The 18,878-nt window shown below is 56.7% G+C and overlaps 1 protein-coding gene across 4 annotated transcripts in view; it reads right to left on the bottom strand.

The window, feature by feature from the left end:
• Window positions 1-17,743, bottom strand: part of KIF17 (kinesin family member 17) — a 48,270-nt gene extending 30,527 nt beyond the window's left edge. For all 4 annotated transcript variants that reach the window (XR_007154582.1, XM_047869542.1, XM_047869543.1 and 1 more), the window contains exons 1-5: window positions 17,443-17,743; window positions 11,370-11,516; window positions 10,528-10,629; window positions 5,487-5,676; window positions 2,270-2,722 (exon numbers count right to left, since the gene is read on the bottom strand). Coding sequence is in view for 3 of the 4 variants with exons in the window: in XM_047869542.1 (XP_047725498.1) it covers window positions 2,270-2,722; window positions 5,487-5,676; window positions 10,528-10,629; window positions 11,370-11,516; window positions 17,443-17,673 (1,123 nt within the window). In the remaining variant the exon portion in view is untranslated. The remainder of the gene's footprint in view (window positions 1-2,269; window positions 2,723-5,486; window positions 5,677-10,527; window positions 10,630-11,369; window positions 11,517-17,442) is intronic.
• Window positions 17,744-18,878: the final 1,135 nt, after the last annotated feature.

The raw sequence follows: 18,878 nt of genomic DNA, 5'->3' as shown, positions 1-18,878 counted from the left end.
AGTCCGACGCGGGGCTCAAACTCATGAATGCAAGACCATGACCTGAGCTGAAGTTGGACACTTAACTGAGCCACTGGGCGTCCCGGAACTATTCAAACGAGCCACTACGCGGCTGCTCCCGCCCTGCCTTCCCCACAGAAACGCCAGTGACGGCTCCAAATCCAGCTCTGCACTGGATCCCCTTGCTCCTCCCTGGCTCCTGACCAACACCAGTGCCTCCCCCTGTGGCCCCATGTGGTGTTCCCGTCTCTCCATCATGAGTAACACCGGCCTCTCCGAGCTCCCACTCAGTCTCCTTTATGAATTAAGACCTCAACACAAGTCCCATGGCCAAGTTGAAGGGCCAGGGGCACAGAGGTGGCATTTAAAGCCACCTTGGGAATGAGCATGGAGAGAGGTGACAATGGAGGACCGACCCTAGTGAGCCTGCAGGGCGGTAGGGAGAGGGGAGCAGTGACAAGCAGCAGTAGAGGGAGGAGGGGCACCGGTCACAGGGCATCAAGGAGGAGGGAGGGGATGGGGCGTCTGGGTGACTCAGGTGGTTGAGCATCTGACTTCGGCTCAGGTCATATCTTGTGGTTCGTGAGTTAGAGCCCCACGTTGGGCTCCGCGTACAGCCCGCTTAGGATTTTCTCTCCCCCCACCGCTCTACCCCTCCTCCTCTCTCAAAAATAAAACAAACATTAAAAATAAAAAGGAGGAGGGAGGGGGTTGGCTAAGTGAGCTGACACCGGAGGCCTGCCTGAGGCAGGATCCCCCGACTGAACAACTAGGAGGACAGGAGGACGACGAGGGCAGGCTCATTGTGTCGGGGCTCAGGGCCTGCCCACGCTAGGTGCAAGGAAGAGCAACGGGGCTGGGGAAAGACACGGGTGTTTCAAGTTTGGCTGAAGACAGAAACAGGCCAGGAACCACAGGGCTGAGGGCCGCGGCTGATGGGAACTGCCGAGGCACAGGTCCACACACAGGAGGGTGCTCAGTGAGCTTTGAATGGATGGGTGGGGGGATGAGTGGAAGCACAGATAAAAAGAATGGATGACAGCATGGAATGAACCAGCGGGTGGGTGTATGGATGGTAGGATGGATGGGACAGGTAGACAGAATGCGTTGATGGATGGGCGGATTAAACGGACGGTTGCTGAGTAGATGGTTAAGTGGGTAGATGGATAAATAATGGAGTGGGGTGGGAGGGTGGGTAGGTAGATGGAAGGGTAGGTAGATGAATGAGTAAATGGATGGATGGATGGACAAATGGGTAGATAGGTAAGTGGATGGGTAGATGGCTGGGTGGGTGGGTGGATGGATGGATGGATGGATAGATGGATGAATAGATGAGCGGATGGGTAGATGGGTGGATGGATGAGTGGCTGGCTGGGTAGGTATATGGACGGATGGATGGTTAGATGGATGAGTGGATGGATGAGTGGATGAACGGGTATGTAGAATGGATGGACAGAAGGAAGGTGGGTGGGGAGATGATGAATGAACAGATGGACTCAGGCTCTTTTGTGCTCCCTTCCCCAAGGGATCCTCGGGTAAACAAAACCCTGGAGTTTGCAAGGACCCCGCAAGGCCTGTGCTGCAGGTACAGATTTCTACTTGCCAGATGACAGCCAAACACCTGGGTGTGAGAGCTGCAATCACAAGGTGCCTAAGTGGGAGAGGGGGTGGGACATGGGGGAGTGAGTCACCCGGCTGCTAAGCAGCACAGCATCACGATGCTGCCACAGAGACAGGCGGGAGACAGGTGGGATGGTGGATGTGCAGCCTGGAGGCGGGAGCAGGTAACAGAGCCTTCAGCTGACAGAACAGGCCAGACGGACCTCTTCCCGAGTCCGTCAGTGAGCAGACACCGTCCGGCCGTCACACCAGGGCTCTCTCTAACTGTTCAAAAGCTATGTGGGGTGCCTGGGTGGCTCAGTCGCTTAAACCTCCAACTTTGGTTCAGGTCATGATCTCACGGTTCATGGGTTCGAGCCCTGCGTCGGGCTCTGTGCTGACAGCTCAGAGCCTGGAGCCTCCTTCTGATTCTGTGTCTCCCTCTCTCGCTCTGCCCCTCCCCTGCTCACACTCTGTCTGTCTCTCTCCCTCAAAAATAAATAAACATTAAAAAAATTTTTTTTCAAAAAGCTATGCTGGCAGGAAGTGGAGAGGAGATGGGGCCCTGCTTCCGCGTCTCTCAGATGGGAAGCCGGAGGCAGAAGACAAAGGGAGGGAGCCTTTCTCCTCAGTCCGGGCCCTTCCTGCCCCTCCTCCCCCAGCTGCGCACCTGACAGGTTGTCGGGGCTCATCTGCTGGGCCAGAATCGCCTTGAGCTTCTTGATCTCCTGCTGGTACTCGCGCAGGAGGGCATCCTTGGGGTCCTCGTTGATGCGTGGCTTGTTCCTGATGTTCTTGGCCCGGTTGGCGTAGCGCAGCGTGCTGAGCGTCTCGTCGTAGTTGTTGTCTGCAGGTGACAGGCAGGCCACCATCAGCGTCTTCGTGTTGCCCCCCAGCGAGTCCTGCAGCAGCCGAGTCAGCTTCGAGTCCCGGTAGGGGATGTGTTTACAGCGCCCGTCCACCAAGGCCGAGATGACGTTGCCCAGCGCCGACAGCGACAGGTTGATCTTGGTGGCCTCCTTGAGCCGCTCCCCCGTGGCACCCGTCTTGGACTGCCGCTCGCTGCCCGCCAGGTCCACCAGGTTCAGCTTGCCTGCCCGGAGGTGGTCCTTGCCCCGCTCGTCTGCGGACGGACCGGGCAGAGGGGGAGGGCACTTAGCCACCAGGCACTGAGCGCTCTCACCTGCCGAGGGTCTCGCGTTAGCACATAGGAGTCCCATGAAAGAGGCACAATTACTGTCCCCATCTTCCAGATGAGGAAACTGAGGCTCAGAAAGGGCATTTAACTTGCCCTAGGTCACACTGCTGCTAAGCGGTGGATCCAAGATCAGAATACAGGGCTGCCTGACTTGGGGAGCAGGGGCTGGGAGGTCCAGACTATTCTCTGAGTGCAGCAAGGCTTCTTTCAGTGCTAATAGCTCCTCCAGATTTCCTGTGAGGCCAAAGGTGGGGGCAGGGGGCATGACTGGGCAAAAGGTGGGGGAACGTGATTGTATCTTTCAATGCAAAAGACATTGGCTTTGGAGGCTCTCGGACCTGGTTCCCAATCTACCCCTGCGTCCTCCTTGCTGTGTGACCTTGGCAGAGTCATGCACCTCTCTGATCCTTAATTTTCACATCAACAAAATGAGACTGACAACAACTCCTCACTGGGGCTGGTTGTTGGGAGGGGTTCATTCCTCCTGAGAACAAGCCCAATTCTGCAGTGACTGAGGCCGTGAGGGCAAGGCAGACCCAGGTGCTGAGGGTGACTGGAGTTGGGTCCTGGCTGGTAGCAGGGGCTTAGAGCACAGGTATTGAACGCACAGATCCTGGGGGTCCAATCTTGATTCTATCTCTTAGTAGCTATGAAACTTGGGGGAAATCGCTTGACTCAGTTTCCAATGAGATGGGAGGGGGAAGGCAGGCGGAGGGGCAGGGGCTTCCTCCTTACTCTCCTGCTGGTTGAAACCAGAACTGGCCTAGATCTGCCCATGTGCACAGCAACCTGAAGTAAAGAAACAGAAAATCTGGCTGGTACCCAGTAGGGGCTTGGATATGTGAGGGGCTTGAAGTTTGAGGCTTTTTTTTTTTTTTTAAAGTAGCAGCAGGAAGGAGGGACTTGGAACCGTGCTTTTGGAAAGCTCTTGGCTGGGGGCGCCTGGGCGGCTCAGTCGGTTAAGCATCTGACTGTTGATCTGGGCTCAGGTCATGATCTCTCGGTTCCTGAGATCGAGCCCCACATCAGGCTCTACGCTATCAGCCTCTCTGCCCCTCTCCTGCTTGTGCTCTTAAAAGAAAGAAAGAACGAAAGAAAGAAAGAGAGAAAGAGAAAGCTCTTGGCAGAATGAACCAGAAGCCCTAAACAGGTTTATATGCTTTGCCCCAGGAGGTCTATGCCAGGATATACAATCCAAGGAAATGACTCTAAATGCGGAAAAGGCTCTGTGCACAAAGATGTGCATTGTGGCATTATTTACAGCACCACAAAACTAGAAACAACTTTACCACCCTGTAAGGATTTGGTTAGACAGGACCATTACTGATGCACTGTCCCTCAGGAGGGACCCATGGTCACAAAGACATGGCGGTAATGATGCTCAGTGAGGCACGGGGAATGAAACGCAGAGGAGAAACTATTTACAGTATGAGATTTCGATTGTGTTTATAATGTTCATAGGGAAAAAAAAAGGACCAAAAAAACCCAATATGCTCAAATCTAATAGGCAGTTGGGTTTCTGGGTAATTTTCCCCACCTTTCTCTAATCTCTAAGTTATCTTGATTGAACTTATTTTATAATGGAAATGATAAGCACCTTTTAAATTCGTTCAAAAGCCTGTTTCCAGAGAAAGCCTGCCTCATCCAGGCAGCCTGCCTCATCCTTCAAAACCTCCTGCAAAGCCCAAGAGGCACTCACTCTGTCCTCCCCTGTCCTAGTCCCTGTCCACCCTTGTCCCCCTCATCACATGAGGCTGTGACCTCACTGACCCCACCCTCCCCATATCAGCACCCCGGGGAGACTCAGACCCAGCAAACACAAGCAAGTTGACCCGGAGCCAGGTCACCACACAGTCTGGGTGATGTGGTAGGAGGTACCCTGGCTTTGACCTTGGGTCAGGGATCTCTCCAGAATTGTGTTCCCAGCTGGGCCTAGGCTGCATCCTGCTGCAGTGCTCTCCAGAGTTCTATTCATGATGAACCTCAGACATGGAGGCAGCTGCAGTGCCAATGGGAAAAACCCAGATGTCACAGAGAACGAGGTTCAAATCCCAGCTGTACTGCTTACTGGTTGCAGAACTCTGCACAAGCAACCCGCTGCACCTCTCGGAGCCTCAGTTTTCTCATCTGTACAATGGGAATTAAATTGCCTGTGTCTAGGACTGTTGTGGGGTTTACACAGAAGGAAGTGTGTGAAGTCAGCAGCTACGGGAGGCCAGAAACAAAGAGGAGTTTCTTCCCTTCCCCTCCCCTTCCCCAGGGACCCTTCCAGAAAGAAGGAAGAGGGAGATGACTGAAGAGTGGAGAGCACTGTCTAGAAGGAGGACAACCCGAAAGGTCCGGGTGGTACATTCTGGAGACAGAGCCCTGGGATCAATGCCCAGCTCTGACACTTTCTAGTCGTGGGGTCTCGGCTTCCTCATCTGTAAGATGGGGACGATGTTGGTATCCACCTCCTGGGGTTGTAAGGAGTAAATGAGCTAATGCACATAAACCCCGCGGCCCATAGTAAGTGCTCACTGTGAATGAGCTCCTAGTATTACTGTTATTGTTGTCCATGCTGTCTTTTCCTGGAAATATGGGCCCGAACGTGGGAGGGGCCACTTGGGTCTGCCTCGAGGCAGTTCGAGAGTCTTCTCCCAGTTTCAGATGGGCCCCACCCCCTGGGTGCCCACCTGGCCCCGCATACCCACAGCGTAGATCTCGATGCTGATGGTGAAAATGGAGTGGGAGCGCGAGGAGTCCTTGTTCATCAGCGTGTAGCCCACCGAGCGGTTCTTCCAGCCCGCCTCCATGATGCGCTCACACTGGGCCATGTTGTGCACCGTGTGCATGGAGAGCCCCTTCACGTACACCCCCTTCTCCGGGTGCTCCTTCAGCTGTGGGGCAAAGGGACGGGTCAGAGCCGGGTGAGACCGGGGATCCCCAAGGAATCCAGGGAAGGGCCCAGTTCGGGCCACCTCTGCCCTCCTGCGGTGCCGGTTGGCACCTCAAATTCCCTGCAACGGGCAGGGCCTTTGTTCCAGGTGGAACCAGCCTCAGACTCACCCCACCTCTTACCTGTTGTGGGACCTTGGGCCAGTGACTTAACCTCTCTAGGCCTCAGTTTCCACATCTGTAAAATGGGTATGAGAGGCCCATCTTTCAGGGTTGTGGTGAGGTTTCAGTCAAATAAGGTCCAAACAACGTTTGGCGCAGCGCCCGGCACATGGCCAGTGCTCCGTAAATACCAGCAGCCGGCCTCACTGCTGCTTTAGTGCTATTATTATGAAGGAGGTTTCCAGACTGGGAGCTTCAGCTCCCAGGGGCTGACCCTGTCATCACCCAAGGGCTCTGAAATCTTCTCTTGTGCCCTGTCAACACGTCTTCTGATCGCCTCTCTGCTGTGGCTCCGAGGACACGGGAACGTTTCCAGACCTTGGATCGTGGCCGGGGAGGGGCCATTTGCTGCCAAGAACTCCCACTGGCCCATGGCTCAAGCGGGCCCCCAGCCCTCAGCGTGATGGCAGCGAGTAAATTAATTTATCTGATTGCTCCCTGCTTCCTCTCCAGGCAGCCAAGTTATTCTGTTGCTGACACAGAGCTGTGAGATGAAACATTTGTCAAGTGTGAGGAAATAAAACTAGTCTGGCAAAGAGCAGAGTCATCTGTCTGCTGGTCTGAGCCACGGAGGCTCAGGTGCTGGGCTCCAGCTTCACGGTCCCCGGGGTGGGGGGTCAGGCCCCTGCTGCGTGGGGGCTTGGGGGGCGCACAGGCCTGCCCTATCTGCTTACGTGTGGAGAAACAGCCAGACCCAGAATGAAGGACTGGGCTTCACGGGTCGGAAACACAACTGAGGCACAGAATTGTTAAATGATTTGTTGAAGATCACACAGCTGTTAGCACCAGGGCAGCAGTGGGGTCACAGGCAAAAGAAGATTCTAGAGGCAGTCTATGGAGAGAGGCTGCAGCGTCCTGCGGTAACTGAAGCTTGAAATGATGACCTTGACCTAGAGGCTGGGGGTGAGGATGGAGCACCAAGGACAGAAGCAGGACACCCTGCAGAGGGTGGCTTGAAGCCGGCCAGAACTGCCGCCCCAGCGTCTCACAGTACCACCGCAAGGACACACGGGTGTGGACGGCCACCTGCTCCCAGGACCCCGAAGCTGCCTGCACACGGCAGGCCCACTGGCCGAGCGGCCGCTCCTGGCCCCCGGGAGAAGCAGTCTGCTCCTTGGTCGGGCAGACCTGGGGTAGAGACCTGACCCTGCTACTGGCTGGCTGGAGAAGTCAATTTGCCTCTCTCTGCCCCTGTTTCCTCATCTGCCAAATGATACCGAATCCTACTTCTGCAAGACCTTTATGAGGACTCAGAAAAGGATGGAGGTGGGTCCGTGGAGGGGAGCCCGCCAGCACAGCACCAGGGGGTGGGGGCGGGTGGGGGCCGTCTCTCAGGAGCAGGTAAGAGGAGTGGGGGGGTGGGGGATGGGTGCAGGGGTGGGGCAAGCCCTCGTGTCAAGGTGCCTCGGCCCTATTTTCAGGCCCTGGAAAGCTTGCTCCCCCACCTGGAGATCCCCCACAGTCTTGCCTCCCCTCAGCCTCAGCCCTGCTCTTCCAGGGAGGCTCTGAGTGCCCGAGGGAACTACTCCTCCCGGCCACGCCGCCCTGAGCCTGGTCACCATGGCAACGGCTGGGATGCCACCAGCACGGAGGAGGGGCTCCTGACACTGCTCCCCAGTGCACTGAGAGGCGCTGAGGCCTCACTCCCCTGCCCAGTATGGGCAGTGGGGGTCGGGGCAGAGGGAGCGAAACTGCTCCCCCAAATCCCTCCTCGCCCTGGCTGATCTAACCTCTAATTACCAAAACTCTCAGGCCCTGGGGCTCAGAGCTTGTGCTGTGGGGCCTGGCCTCCTGGAATCAAAAGCAGTCTCACCCTTTCCTGACTTGTGTGCCCAGGGGCTGGTCTTACTAGGTACGTGGAGCCTCAGTTTCCTCCTCTGCAACAAAGGATCAGAACAGCACGGCTCTCCTCCTAAGGCTGTTCTGAGGTTGACAGGAGCACCTTCAGCACCTTCTCCAGGAGGCGGCGACTCCACACCCCCCAGTGCCCCCGTGGGGAGCGTCTCAGAGTGCAGCTGTCACTGGCGGCCCCTGCCCCCCACCCCGGGCAGCCTGACTCACCAAGCCTGAGGCGTGGGGCCCAGATGGGGCAAGAGCATGGCTGCCAGCCCTCAGGGACTGGGTAACCGAGGCCATTGTAGGGTCTCTAGTGTTGGAGGAGGGGAGGAGGGCCCCCTGGTGTCCCAGCGCAGGTTGGCAGGGGACCCTGATCCCCCAGGTTGGCCTTTTGACTCTGACACATGGGAGCAATGCCCTGTGCCTCCCTCCTCTCCCCATTCCCCTGTCGGGGGCTGAGCTGTGACTCAGGCACTCCAGCTCCAGGATAAAGAAGACAGTAGAAAGACTCCAGGTGGGCGGCTGGAGGTTCCGGCATAGAAAGGCCAAGCACCGCTGTGCTGGTCAGGAGCTGAGAAGGAGGGGCCAGGCCAGGTCCCAGTCAGGATGGGGACTGGAAGGAAGGGAGGTCACACCCCTGTGGACCCGCTGTAGCATGTGGCCTGGCAGCTGGCACCAGGAGGTTTTCCCGTCTTCGCTGAATGAATGAATCACTCGGTGGATGTGCCTCCCTTGACTAGAACTCCACTACTGGCTTCTTACTGCCCTAGAGGTTTTCCAGATTGCTGACCCCCCAAAATACTCGGGGAAAGCCCCTCACAAGTTCTGGTACCAATGCCGTTACTAGTGATTAGCTGTGTGGCCTTGGTCAAGTCCCTTCTCCTCCCTGGGACGCACTGTCCTCATCTGTACCAGGAAAGGCCTGACTAGAAGCTCTCTATGGGTCTTCCCAGATCAAATTTTTAAGGATTTTTCCACCATACGGCCGGGACAAACAAATTTTTCAAGACTGCTACTCTCTGATGTCTGACTTGTTCACTTGGATCACAGAGTGGTCGCTGGTCAGAGGGGAACTCACAACCTCCCCCCACCCCAGATGAGCCCAGGGCAAGTGGGGGGCGGTCAGGGGGCAAGCAGGAGGCCGAAGTTGAATGGGGAAACAGCCCGGCCCCCACATGGGGAAGGGGTGGGGGGAACCAGGTGATTCTGACGTCCTGTCCGATCTAGAGGTCACGTGGGGCAGGAGGGCTGTGGGAGACATCGCAGCACCTAGTTCTGCCTCTCCCACCCCCACCCCCGTCCCGTAGCTGTCCAGGAGCATGCCCTGGGAAGACTTCAGCACTTTGTCACCCAAAAGGTCCAACCCTGACTCTGGCTTCCTAGCCTCAGGCAAATCACCTTGTCTCCCTCAGACTGGTTTTACCCATAAATAGAATCTCCCCAGCAACCTAGGCTCTCTCAGCCAGGGCATTCCGACCCTGAAGGAGGTGAGCTCACTCCCAATGCAGGTCGTGGGCCCCCTGGGATGTCCACTGGTTGCCTGGTCAGATAAGGGGCAGCCAGGAGCATTCTGGCCACAGAACTGGCTCAGCCTCCCCCAGTGGGCCTCTCCTCCTTGGACCTGACCTGCCTACCCAGCATTTAAAGAGCCCCAGATAGGACACACGACCAAGGCCTCAGACCAAGGCCTAGACCTGGGCCTAGACCTGGGTCCAGCCTTGTCACCAACTGGCTGTTCAGTCCTGGTAGGTCACCTGACCTCGCTGAGCTCCCCAAAGGGTCAGCCAAGTTCTGCCATTCTTTATAGACCTCCTCTCAAAGCATCTAATGCTGCTGCACCTTGCTGGGAGATGATGCTCTTTCCTTCTGACTCCAGCCTTCTAGAAGAAGGGGAAAGTCACAAAACGTGTGTGATTCTCAGTGACCAACTGAGCCAGCCCCGGGGTCTTCTGTTGCGGGTGGTCCTTGACTCCTTAGAGGGCTCCCCTTTGCAGAGCCCCGGGTCGCATTTCCTGGAATCCCGATGGCATGAAAGCGCTCACCCATTGACGGCCTTCCGTGCTCCTGCGCCCTGTGAGCAGCTCGTCCTCACCACCCTCTTCAATCCCCACAACTACTTTGTAAGGTCATGTCTTGGGTCCTGGGGTGCCCCCACACCAGAACCCTCTCGAAAGGGAACAGAGTCCCAGAATCTCAGGCCACCAACAGCCGTGAAATGGGATGTTTGAGATTCAGGTCCTTGAAGTCAGACAGACCTGGGTTCAGATCCAGCTTGGGCCACAAACTCGGGCAAGCTCACTAAGCTAAGCGTCCCTTCCCACACTGGCAGATTGGGGATAATAACAGCTACCTGACAAGATGACTGTGACTATTACATAAGATCACGTGCCCAAAGCAGTCAGTGAACAGTGCTCAATAAATGATGATCATTATGTTGGGTTTTTTTAGCTTGAAGGGCGCTTACAGATTTTCACAGTAACTTTTTCAGAAGTGGAACCCAGTTTTCCAAATGAAATCTATCACAAAGACTTCGTCTATTTCACCAGACACAGGTGGGATTCTCCCAGGTGAGGTGCAGCCCCCGCCATGTGTGGTCGGGGGTAGGCCCATTAGCCACTCCCCTACAACACGGATTCAGAGATCCCTCCAAAATTCAAGTTCAAAAGTCCCTGCTCTAGTCCGAACCAGCGCCTGTGCCCTCAGAACACCTCCCCTGTATTTCTGAGGGAGCACGGCCTGATGCCAGCCTTCCCCCTCCGTCAGCCCCTCCCCGCCCAAGCCGCATCTGCACCCACCTCCAGTTTCTGCTTGCTCTCGGCCCCCAGCAGGTCACGGACATCTTCATTGTAGATCTCCAGGTAGGAGGCCCGGACCAGGAACTTGGTATTCTCTGCACACTGCGGGGAGTGGACAGGGACAGCAAAGACGCCTGAGCACTTGCTGCCAGCCCTGCCCCTGCAACCTAAGCCCTCTGCAGCCAGGACATCTCGAAAGCACCTCGTGGCAGGAGAGGCGATGTCAAGGGGAGGGGAGCCCCCTACCCTGCCTGGCAGGGCCACAGGTCAGGACCAAGCACTGGCCACGGTCTGATCCCTCTACAGCCAACTAGGGGCGCAGTCCCTGCTCTGCCGTTTCCCAGATGCAGGAGTCTCTGCTCACAGCCATGAGAGGCCACCAGGGCAATTCTCCCCTGCAGCCTGGACACTGGGATAAGCGGTCTTGGCCCAGCACATAGGGGCTACACGTCTGGGCTTCCCTATCTCGACGATGGGATGATAACGATCTCCTGGGCCAGGGTGGGGGTTCCCTGAGATAATTATGCAAAGGGCTTTGCACAAGACTTGGTCTGTAGCAACTGCCGAATAAAAAGGGAGGCTCTGATGGTTACAACGGCTTCTCGGACGAGTGCTCTGGATCAAATGATACATTACGATCCAGAAATGGCAGGAGGAAACCACGGCCCTGGCACGTAGAATTTTCTCAGCGTGAAGTTCTTCTCCCATCCCCTTTCCAGAAACCACAGCCTGCCTCCGCCTACCTGTGTCGAGTCCCGGCAGGCTCTGAAGTCCTCCCGGTCCATTCACGGTAATGTCTCAAGAGCCCCCAGACCTGCCCCTTCCCTCCAGGGGGCCCATACCTGGACGCTCTCAAAAACGTGCTCGAAGGCCCTGGGGATGATGCCTCTCTGCGAGGACGGGTCCGGCAGGCCCTGCATGGTGAAGGACTTCCCGCTGCCCGTCTGGCCATAGGCGAAGATGGTGCCATTGTAGCCCTCAGTGACACCCTGCGTGGGAGAACCAAAGCCCGGTGCTCAGCCGGCCGAGCCCAGCTGGACTCGGCCGTCTCCTAACTCACAGACTCAGGGCCCCTCCCAGGATGGCACTGGGCTGGCCGTGCGGTACAGAGATAAGTAAGTCACAGTTCTGTCCTCTAGGGGTCCACCTCCTGGTGGGGGACACTGTCCGCGTGTGGAGTTAAGGGCTTGTGCGGTGGAGCCTGGCCTCTCTTTCAGGGGTTCAAATCTGGCCTCACCCTTTTCCTGACTGTGCCGGGGGAGCTGGTCTTACCCAGGCACACTGAGCCTCAGTTCCCCCCTCAGGATCAGAACAGCACCTCCTCCTAAGCCTGTAGTGAGGTTTACACGCGAACTACTTCCTGCACTGGCACACGGAGGGCTCGCGTACAGGGGCGCTCACTGAATGTCTGCCTGAAACGTGGCGGAGGCGGACCTGTACAAGCGACCCTCACACCAGGCAAGCGGAGGAAGAGGAAGGCATTCCAGGCTGAGGGGGTGCGGAGAGGTGAGAGTCTGAGAGCAGGTGGAGCCGGGGCAAGGGGGACGGAAGAAAGGAAGCAAAGCGGCGGCAACCCTGAAATCGGTCTTCGCTCACTGACGCGTCTGTTCATTCCACGGCGCTCCGGCTGGAGACACGGCGGTGATCGAGGCGGAACCCCAGTCCCTGCCCTCACAGAGCTCATGAGGTCACCGATTCTAGAACTCAGCACGGGGCAGGGGAATTCTGTGTCAGAACGTGGGCCCAGAGAGCTGCTCCCAGGCCCCGAGGGCCCGCCTGGCATCCACACCCAGTGACGCCGCAAAGACCCATCCTGTGGGCCAACGTGGGGCTCGGGATCCCCAGGGACTGCTGGTGAAGGAACCAGAAATCATGATTCACAGCTTCTCTGACGGCCAGGCCTCATTCTTCTGGGCGGAACCAGATGAGCCCCTTTCGTCTGTCCAAGGAAACCCTGACCGCTGTGTGGGTTCCTGCACCTCCGCCGAGCTCCAGGGGGCTGCACACAGGGACCAGCCTCCTGTGGTGGGGCAGAGGCAATGGCAGACCCACCGCCCGGCCAGGAGCCACCGCTGGGCTCCTCGGAGCTGGGGACACATGCAGGGTCCACATGGTGCGGGGCCCAGAGTATCAGCGTCACCCAAGCCCGGGGAAGAGATTCTACACAAAAACATGTATCGCTTCGCTGTCCGGTAGGGTGGCCACCAGCCGCACTAGCAATGGGCCCAGTACGACTGAGGAACTGAATTTATTTGATTTGATTTTAGTTAATTTACATTTCACAGAAGCAATATAAAATATTTTTCCATTAAACAGAACCTTATTTTTTGTTCCATTTCGTTTGAACTGTTGACACTTTAGCATCCGCAACATGATACGATGTAAGACACACATCTGATTTCAAAGACTTGGCATGACGGAAGAATGTCAGCTATCTGTCACTGATATCAAAGAATGACCACACATTACCAGTATGTTTTCTTGAAATAATGTTCCGGATATACTGGGTTCAATAAAAATCTCTTATTAAAACTAGCTTCATTTGTTTCCTTTCACTTTTTACTTTTACTTATTTTTTTATTTTGAGAGAGAGAGAGAGCGAGTGAGTGCACAAGCTTGAGCAGAGGAGGGGCAGAGAGACAGGGAGAGAGAGTCCCAAGCAGGCTCCACACTCAACGCAGAGCCTGCCACAGGGCTTGTTCCCGCGACCCTGGGATCATGACTTGAGCCGAAATCAAGAGTCGGACGCCTAACCGACTGAGCCACCCAGGCGCCCCTAGTAGCCACATTTTAAAAAGTAAAAGAAGGGACGCCTGGGTGGCTCAGTCGGTTGGGCGGCCGACTTCGGCTCAGGTCATGATCTCGCGGTCCGTGGGTTCGAGCCCCGCATCGGGCTCTGGGCTGATGGCTCAGAGCCTGGAGCCTGTTTCCGACTCTGTGTCTCCCTCTCTCTCTGCCCCTCCCCCGTTCATGCTCTCTCTCTCTCTCTCTCTCTCTCTGTCTCAAAAATAAATAAACGTTAAAAAAAAAATGTGGCTACTGGAAAACTCAAATGATGTATGTGGCCCACATTATGTGTGTTTTGGAAATCATTGCTCAAGAGTGCCGTCCAATGTGGGGCCACTAGCCACTGAGTTAGTTAAATTTAACTGGACTTTAAACAAAAGTAAAATTCAGTTTCCTCAGTAGCAGTAGCCTCATTTCAAGTGCTTACTTGCCACATACGGCCAGCGGTACCTACTTGGACAGCCTGGAAACAGAATATTTCCACCACTGCAGGAGGTCTACAGAACAGCACTGTTCTGGAGCGAAGTAGAAAACAATTTCAGGGGTGCCTGGGTGGCTCAGTCAGTTAAGTGTCCGACTTCAGCTCAGGTCACGATCTCACGGTTCGCGGTTCGTGGGTTTGAGCCCCGTATCGGCCCTGTGCTGACAGCTCAAAGCCTGGAGGCTGCTTCGGATTCCATGTCTCCCTCTCTCTCTGCCCCTCCCTGGCTTGCGCTCTGTCTCTCTCAAAAAGAAACAATAAAAGAATTAAAAGAAAACAATTTTACATACATTCTTAAGGCAAAACATAAGATTTCAAAAAGGTTTCACCCATCTAGGGTCACCTCCAGATCCACAAGGGATGGGCTTGCACTGAGAACGGGTCCTGCATGTCGGCCGCTCTGTCTTTCCACCCAGGCTTCTGCACGTCACCCTGTTCTGCTACTTACAAGTTGACTCTCAGGAAACCAACTGCTAACTGACTCCTTCTCACTTGCTCACATGCTCAACAAGAATCCCTATGAAACTGCATTACAGGCTGGATGCGCTAAGCATTTTTCCTACGTCACATTAAACCCAGAACTGTTGCAATTGAAATAAAAAAAAAACGTCTGTCCTAAGTTGCCTCATGTTCCCCTTCCACCCCTTCCCCCAAACACTGCTGAATGTCCCATCGAGGGACCAAATGCTGTGGCTTTTACTGTATTGCTATCTGGTCGTGGTAGAAGCCGTGGTACCTGGCCTGTGGGTGGGTTGGGGGCGGCTCATTAGAGGTGACTCAAAGGCCATGGGTGTTAAGTGGGAAGAAGGGGCAGATGGCAAAGCCACCGGCTGGGAAAGAGCCCACAGACCAGGCAGCGGGCCAGACACACGTGGAGGGGAGTAGCTCCGGCGAGAATGTGAATGGGCAGAAGGGGTGGGTCTGGGGTGGACAGCACCCAGGAGAGCCAAAGAGGTCACCCAGTGACAGAGAAGATCAGGAATAGGGACTAGATTTAAGTGCAGGAGAAGCAGGAAAGAAGAGAACAGGAAGGCTGTGCAATAGGACCCAAAGGCCAGGGCCTGGGCAGGAGGCCCCGTGGAGGAAACAGAAGCCCTGGGAGAGCTCGGGACCTGGGTCAGAGCCCCGCGGGGCACACAGCCCCTAATGGTGCAGTGCTCCTGGCTCAGAGCCCCCTGAGGTGGGCTTTGCCTCTGCTGTGCGCACTGCTCATTTAATGGAAGGCAGCAAAATGCAGCACGGGGACCAGGTACTGTGTGGGTATCAAAATAGCCCCTTGGGGAGCCTGGGTGGCCCAGTAGGTTAAGCATCTGACTCTGGATCTTGGCTCAGGTCACGATCTCACAGTTCATGAGATCAAGCTCTGAGTTAGGCTCCGAGTTGACAGAGTGGAGCCTGCTTGGGATTCTCTCCCTCTCTCTCTCTGCCTCTCCCCCCGTACTCATTCTATCAAAATAAATTTTAAAAACTTAAAAAAAAAAAAACCCTCATTTTGTGATACTCCCAGCCTCAGTTTCCCCACCAGGAATGAGGACACCAGCTCTACATGCATCCAGAGTCTTGTGAGAATCAAATGCTGGGCTCCACCTGGAAGGCCCTTTCCACCACCTTCTTGCCTGACCTACTCTTCTCATCCTTCAGGTCTCAATTTAGATCTCACCACTTCCAGGAAGCCCTCCCAGCCTTCCCCCTCCTTTCCCATGCCCTCCAAGCCCAGGTTCTCTATGTTGCCAAAGTCCCCCAGGCTTCTCGTCCCACTCATCACCTTGGACCGTAGCTATTAGCTTAGCTGTTCCTTTCCCTGACCGTGGCCTCACTGAGGGCAGAGCCCAGGTCTTCTTTAGGGCTGTGCTCCCCAAACCAAGGATGAGCCTGGCATGGAGATCCTATTTGCCAGCTGAATGGATGGATGAATGAAAATGAATGTATGTCGTGTTGAGCCTGAAGCTCTGCGTGATGTCCAGGGGCAGGTCCTGGCAGAGAATCCCAAGTAGTGGGGGAACTCAGGACAGTAGGGAGAGCTACAGGAGAAATCTGATAGAGCCACTGTGTCCTTAGCATCCCTCACTCCAGGCTGGGGCTTCCTGGGGACCCTGACAAGGGGGGCTTCCTCAGGGGATTACTTCCAAGATGAGGCAGGGGCCCATGAGCAAGGCCAAGAAGGACTCAATCTTAGACTCCTCAGATCTCTAAGGGGCCAATCTTGGACAAGGGAGCAGAGGTGGTCGTGGGCCTCAGGAACGGAGCCAGGGCAGATGGCTGAAAGCTTCAGGGAAGCTGACTCTGGCTCACCGTGCAGAATGGTCTCCTAGGAGCCAAGCGGCAAAGGGGAAAGGGGCTGTTTGGGGAAGAGTGAGCTCTTGCCACTGGCTGGTCATTCAGGGACCCAGTGGGGAGGTGGGGTGGACCAGACAACCCCTCAGGTCCCTTCTAGCCTGGGAGTACAGGACAGCAGGACAGCCTGGCCATCCCAGAGTTTGGGAACGCAACCTGGGGAGAGCTGCCCTCGTCCCCCGGGGCATCACCTCCATCAGGCCCTGACCACCGGGGAGTTCTTCAACCCTGCCAAGGGCTTTGACTGAGCCTTCACAGAAGAGATGGGGCCACCAAAGGAGGTGCTCTGGAGGATGGTGACTGGCCTGCCAGTGAAAGCAAAAAGGGTCCTAAAATGCATTTGGGAAACGCTGGGTTCAGTAAGTCAAACCAGTTCCTTTGCTGCAAGACTCCCCAGAGCTCAGGTGTCATAATGTGCCTTGTGAAGCTTCACACCAGGGAGGCCGGACACAGCATTTCCCAAACTTCCATTTTTCGTGGGACAATCTGTGACATCTCACTTAAACTAGTGATCCGCTGAGCAGTGAACAGGTGGGGAGGCGTTGGTAGAAAGGAAGAGCCCTTGGCCAGAAGGCATGAGGCAGAGTTTCAGCCACTCCTCTGCTAGAAACCCACCCTGGGAGCCTGGGCAAGTTTCCCTCCTCTGGGCCTCAGTCTCCCCATGTCCCAAATGTGCCAGCTACCTAGTGTGAGTGCTCTGGAAAGCAAAAGCCCTATTAAGGGTCACAAACTGTTGCTGGAGAAAATGGTAGGTTAGACCAAAGGTAATGGGGTTCCATTCCTCCAAGACTAAGGCAGGAGGGAAGCGGCGGTCTCCTCGACCCCCCCCCCCCCCCCCCCCCCCGCAGGCTTGACTGAGGGAGGATGACAGGGGATTCTGAATGCTGAGGGGAGGAAGCAGAGGCCATGGCCTGGGAGCAGGAGGAGGTGGCGGTGGCTGGGGGCAGCGGCTAAAGCATTGAGAGAAGGCCTCAAGTTCTCAGATGACGGTGGAGGGCTGGGGGGTGGAGGGCTGGGGGGTGGAGGGTCTTGGGGACTGGAGCTCTTGTGGGCAGGGGACTGGAAGGGGTGGAGGTGAGGACGAGCTTTGGCGTTGCAGACGGTGGAGACCCGGGCGTGGGGGCTGGAGGTGGGTCCCAGCCGTGTCCTGCCTAGACAAAAGACTTCAGCCCAACCTGTTGGTGCCCACCCACGCTCCTCCGGAAGCTAGTTCCCGCCCAGCTCTGGGTACAGTGCCATCCGCTCAGTACCCCTGGGGCGGCCCCCAGCCCTGCCTGGCCGGTCCTCGGAGGCGGCCTCCCGGGCGCCCTCACCTCCACCAGCGGGTAGGCGATCTCGTTGTAGATCTGCTCGGTGAAGTGGTCCATGTGGTAGGCGCCGTCGAAGGTGAACTGCTTGGGGGGCTCGTCGGCCGCGCCCGGGTTCTGGATGAAGCACTGGCCGCGCGCGGAGTCCACCGTCACCACCGGCTGGCAGTTCAGCTCCCGCTCCCGCTGATTCATGGGGCGGCAGCGCACCACCACCTTCACCGACTCCGAGGCCATGGCGCCGCGGCTGGGCGCCCCCCGGCGCAGCGCGACGTGAGCCGCACGGCTGGGACGCTCGACGGCCCGGGCCGGGGGGCGGGGCCAGCGCCGGTCGCGGGGGGCGGGGCCTCGCGGCAGGGGCGGGGCCGCGGCGGGGGGCCGGGACTCCTCGGGGGGCACCCTGAGAGAAGGAGGGGCGCGGTGCGGGGGTCGCAGGACCGGAGCCGGGCCGCCGCCGCCTCCCGCGCCAGGGTTCGTCCGTCCCTGAGGCCCGGCCCGGGGAGAGGGAAGTGGGGGATCCGCGCTGCAGGCGCCGCCACAGGACCCGAGCCCCGGAGCCGCCCCGGCCGCCCTCTGGCACGCGCTCAGCCGCGGCGTTCGCGGTTGCCGGGCAACACCCGTGGCGTCACAGCCGCGGGCTCCCGAGACATCCCCGCGTTCGCGGCGCCTCGTTGCAGGAGCGTCTCCTAGCTGCAGGCGGGTCCGGGCGGCCCGCTTTGCTGGAGCGTCTGCCCGCTTCTTACCAGGGCTTCAAGTCCGCTCTCTCCTCTGATCCCCACCGCCCAGTTCAGAGAGGTTAAGCAACTTATCCGAGGTTGCCCAGCTAGGGCAAGGAGGCCAGGCTTGACTCCGCCTCGAGAGAGATACAGGAGGCGGGGCCTTATGCGGGGGGTAGAGACCTACTGAGAAAGGGGACAAGGACCTTGCGGCCTTCTATCCACATCCCTCTACTGACTCAGGAGAGGGCCTCCCAAAGCCTGTTACGGCCTCCGACAGAGCAAAGCTTCCTTCTAATGCTGCCCTAGTTTTTTCTAAGACCCAGCTTAAAAACACAAAAAAAGGGGCGCCTGGGTGTCTCAGTCCGTTGAGCACTGGACTTCGGCTCTGGTCATGATCTCAGGGTTGGTGAATTCGAGCCCCGCGTCAGACTCTGTGCTGACAGCTCAGAGCCTGGAGCCTGCTTCGCATTCTGTGTCTCCCTCTCTCTGCCCCTAACCCACTCGCACTCTCTCAAAAATAAGCATAAAAAAATATTTTTAAAAACACACAAAACAAAACCATTTTTGGGAGACAAAATCTTTTGGCTGGAGAGGGTGCCAGGACCATATCCGCTGGCTCTGTACAAGTCCCTCCAGCCAGAATAACGGGCTGTCATTTTTCTGTGGGATATACCCACTGAAGGTTTTAACCGGAGACATGATTTGAATAAAGCTACCTACCCT

The sequence above is a fragment of the Prionailurus viverrinus genome, chromosome C1 (assembly GCF_022837055.1).
Source record: "Prionailurus viverrinus isolate Anna chromosome C1, UM_Priviv_1.0, whole genome shotgun sequence".
In the NCBI taxonomy this organism is placed as follows: domain Eukaryota; kingdom Metazoa; phylum Chordata; class Mammalia; order Carnivora; family Felidae; genus Prionailurus; species Prionailurus viverrinus.
Note: the sequence above shows the minus strand (reverse complement) of the source record. Positions and strands in the feature narration are given on the sequence as shown.